At 39.7% G+C, this 3,330-nt stretch overlaps 2 protein-coding genes across 2 annotated transcripts in view; both read left to right on the top strand.

Moving 5' to 3' along the window:
- On the top strand, positions 1–600 carry LOC104778963 (reticuline oxidase-like protein; the record flags this gene model as incomplete). The annotated part of the gene is made up of 1 exon (XM_010503366.1): positions 1–600. A coding segment is annotated over one exon (600 nt), but the record flags the coding sequence as incomplete, so codon positions are not given.
- LOC104777101 (reticuline oxidase-like protein) overlaps positions 1,465–3,330 on the top strand; it is a 2,929-nt gene continuing 1,063 nt past the window's right edge. Inside the window, exons 1-2 of the mRNA XM_010501311.2 lie at positions 1,465–2,125; positions 2,379–3,320. Of these exons, the coding sequence (XP_010499613.1) occupies positions 1,489–2,125; positions 2,379–3,320 (1,579 nt within the window). The 5' untranslated portion in view covers positions 1,465–1,488. The remainder of the gene's footprint in view (positions 2,126–2,378; positions 3,321–3,330) is intronic.

The following is a 3,330-nucleotide window of genomic DNA, read 5'->3' on the forward strand; positions in this document are numbered from 1 at the left end:
TTGGTCCGGTCAGACTGTACCGAAACGAGCTGGATCCAATCTGTGCTGTTCTGGACAAATATCCAAGTGGGTTCTTCGGAGAAACTTCTACTTGAGAGGAAACAACCCGTGAACTACCTCAAGAGGAAATCAGATTACGTACGTGAACCGATTTCAAGAACCGGTTTAGAATCGATTTGGAAGAAAATGATCGAGCTAGAAATTCCAACAATGGCTTTCAATCCATACGGCGGTGCGATGGCGAGGATTTCATCGACAGTGACTCCGTTCCCATACAGAGCCGGGAACCTTTGGAAGATTCAGTACGCTGCGAATTGGAGAGAAGATAGGTTAACCGACCGGTACATGGAATTGACGAGGGAATTGTACCGATTCATGACACCGTTTGTTTCCAAGAACCCGAGACAATCCTTTTTTAACTATCGTGATGTTGATTTGGGGATTAATTCACACAATGGGAAAATAAATAGCTATGTTGAAGGTAAGCGTTACGGGATGAAATATTTCGCGGGAAATTTCGAGAGGTTGGTGAAGATTAAGACGAGAGTTGATAGTGGTAATTTCTTTAGGAATGAACAGAGTATTCCTGTTTTACCATAANTTTTTTTTTTTTTTTTTTGTGTGGGGCTCCATGATAACATTTGGGTCAACCATATGAAAGTCAAACCAGCCGCTGAAGTGTATCTTTCATGTTATATTTCAGTCAATATTTTTCACACATGTTACGTATTCTCACATGTATTCCGTATACAACCTCTATATCATTCATTTTATCAACAAATCCTACGAGTTATCTTTCTATCTTTGTATAATTAGCGAGAGAAGGTACGTATCAGAATTTGATTTAACTGATTAGGTCGTTAAATGCCCTTAGTTTTACATAAGTTAGAAAACGAATCATGTGTCACATTTAAGACAACTAAATTACTTTTAACGAAAAATTTAACAAAAGTCATTAAGTTTGCATTCATAACTTTCCCATCACAATATTCATCTATAAATTATAGAGAGCAAGCGATAAACCATGACATAAAGTCAACGACTACCTAAAACATACTTGGCATTTGATGATTTTTTATCTGGTCTAATAAAAGAAAAAGTACATTATCGTCTTTAAATTATTACACGTTGACACATGTGGTTGTAATTGTATACACAATATTTGTTGAATTTTAAATATAAATTCTAGAATATATTGCTATCATCGCACAAAATTAAATTTTTGGGACAACTTGAGTCTACATTTGACTTTTCCTGGTCAAATATTTTGGCGTCATGCATGATCTTCTCTATTATAAATAACCAAAAATCCTCGACGACATTTATAAACTCATTCACTTGTTTTATTCTTTTCACTCCAACGTTCAATCTGTGGAAATGGAATACNCATGCATGATCTTCTCTGTTATAAATAACCCAAAATCCTCGACGACATTTATAAACTCAATCACTTGTTTTTTCTTTCACTTCAACGTTCAATCTCTGGAAATGAAATATCCAGGTATGATATTGGTTCCTTTTCTATTCTTCGTCGTCTTCATATCGGAGCCAAGCTCATCGCTAGCAAATTCGGAGACTTTCATACAATGCCTAACCTCAAACTCCGACCCCAAACATCCCATCTCCCCGGCCGTGTTCTTTGCCGGAAACCGCTCCTACTCCTCCGTACTAGAAGCCACCATTCGTAACCTCCGGTTCAACACCTCCAACACTCCAAAACCCTTCCTCATAATCGCTGCAACACATGAAACCCACGTGCAAGCCGCGGTTACTTGTGGCAAACGTCACAACCTTCAGATGAAGATCAGAAGCGGAGGCCACGACTACGATGGCTTGTCATACGTTACGTACTCTGGCAAACCGTTCTTCGTCCTCGACATGTTCAATCTCCGTTCGGTTGATGTTGACACGGCGAGTAAAACCGCTTGGGTCCAAACAGGTGCCATCCTCGGAGAAGTTTACTACTACATATGGGAGAAGAGCAAAACCTTAGCTTATCCCGCTGGGATTTGTCCAACGGTTGGTGTCGGTGGCCATATTAGCGGCGGAGGTTATGGTAACATGATGAGAAAATACGGTCTCACCATAGATAACACCATCGATGCAAGAATGGTCGACGTCAATGGTATAATCAACATCTTTAGCATCATTTATTTTATAGTATCAAACTATCAATACATATTCTATAATCAACCGAACTCATTCAAATATAGTTATTTTTGTTATACTCCGTTCAAGATAAAATGAATAAGACAACACCTAAACACATTGGACATAATCATATTTTGTTTATTACATTTATTTAGCTGAATAATTATAGGAATGTTTCTTATATATTTTCTGACTATATATATCTTGTATATTTGAAAATTTTCCAGGAAAAATATTGAATAGAAAATTAATGGGAGAAGATCTCTATTGGGCAATAAACGGCGGCGGGGGAGGTAGCTACGGAGTCGTTTTAGCCTACAAAATAAAGCTCGTGGAAGTCCCTGAAAACGTCACCGTCTTCAGAATCTCCCGGACGTTAGAGCAAAACGCGACAGAGATCGTTGACCGGTGGCAGCAAGTCGCACCAGAGCTTCCTGACGAGCTCTTCATAAGAACGGTCATTGACGTTGTAAACGGCACCGTGTCATCACAAAAGACCGTCAGGGCAACATTCATAGCTCTGTTTCTTGGAGACACAACTACGCTTCTGTCGATATTAAACCGGAGATTCCCAGAGTTAGGATTGGTCCGGTCAGACTGTACCGAAACGAGCTGGATCCAATCTGTGCTATTCTGGACAAATATCCAAGTGGGTTCTTCGGAGAAACTTCTACTCGAGAGGAAACAACCCGTGAACTACCTCAAGAGGAAATCAGATTACGTACGTGAACCGATTTCAAGAACCGGTTTAGAATCGATTTGGAAGAAAATGATCGAGCTTGAAATTCCAACAATGGCTTTCAATCCATACGGCGGTGCGATGGCGAGGATTTCTTCAACAGTGACTCCGTTCCCATACAGAGCCGGGAACCTTTGGAAGATTCAGTATGCTGCGAATTGGAGAGAAGATAGGTTAACCGATCGGTACATGGAATTGACGAGGGAATTGTACCGGTTCATGACTCCTTTTGTTTCCAAGAACCCGAGACAATCGTTTTTTAATTATCGGGATGTTGATTTGGGGATCAATTCACACAATGGGAAAATAAATAGCTATGTTGAAGGTAAGCGTTACGGGATGAAATATTTCGCGGGAAATTTCGAGAGGTTGGTGAAGATTAAGACGAGAGTTGATAGTGGTAATTTCTTTAGGAATGAACAGAGTATTCCTGTTTTACC

Source organism: Camelina sativa, chromosome 3 (assembly GCF_000633955.1).
Source record: "Camelina sativa cultivar DH55 chromosome 3, Cs, whole genome shotgun sequence".
Taxonomy (NCBI): domain Eukaryota; kingdom Viridiplantae; phylum Streptophyta; class Magnoliopsida; order Brassicales; family Brassicaceae; genus Camelina; species Camelina sativa.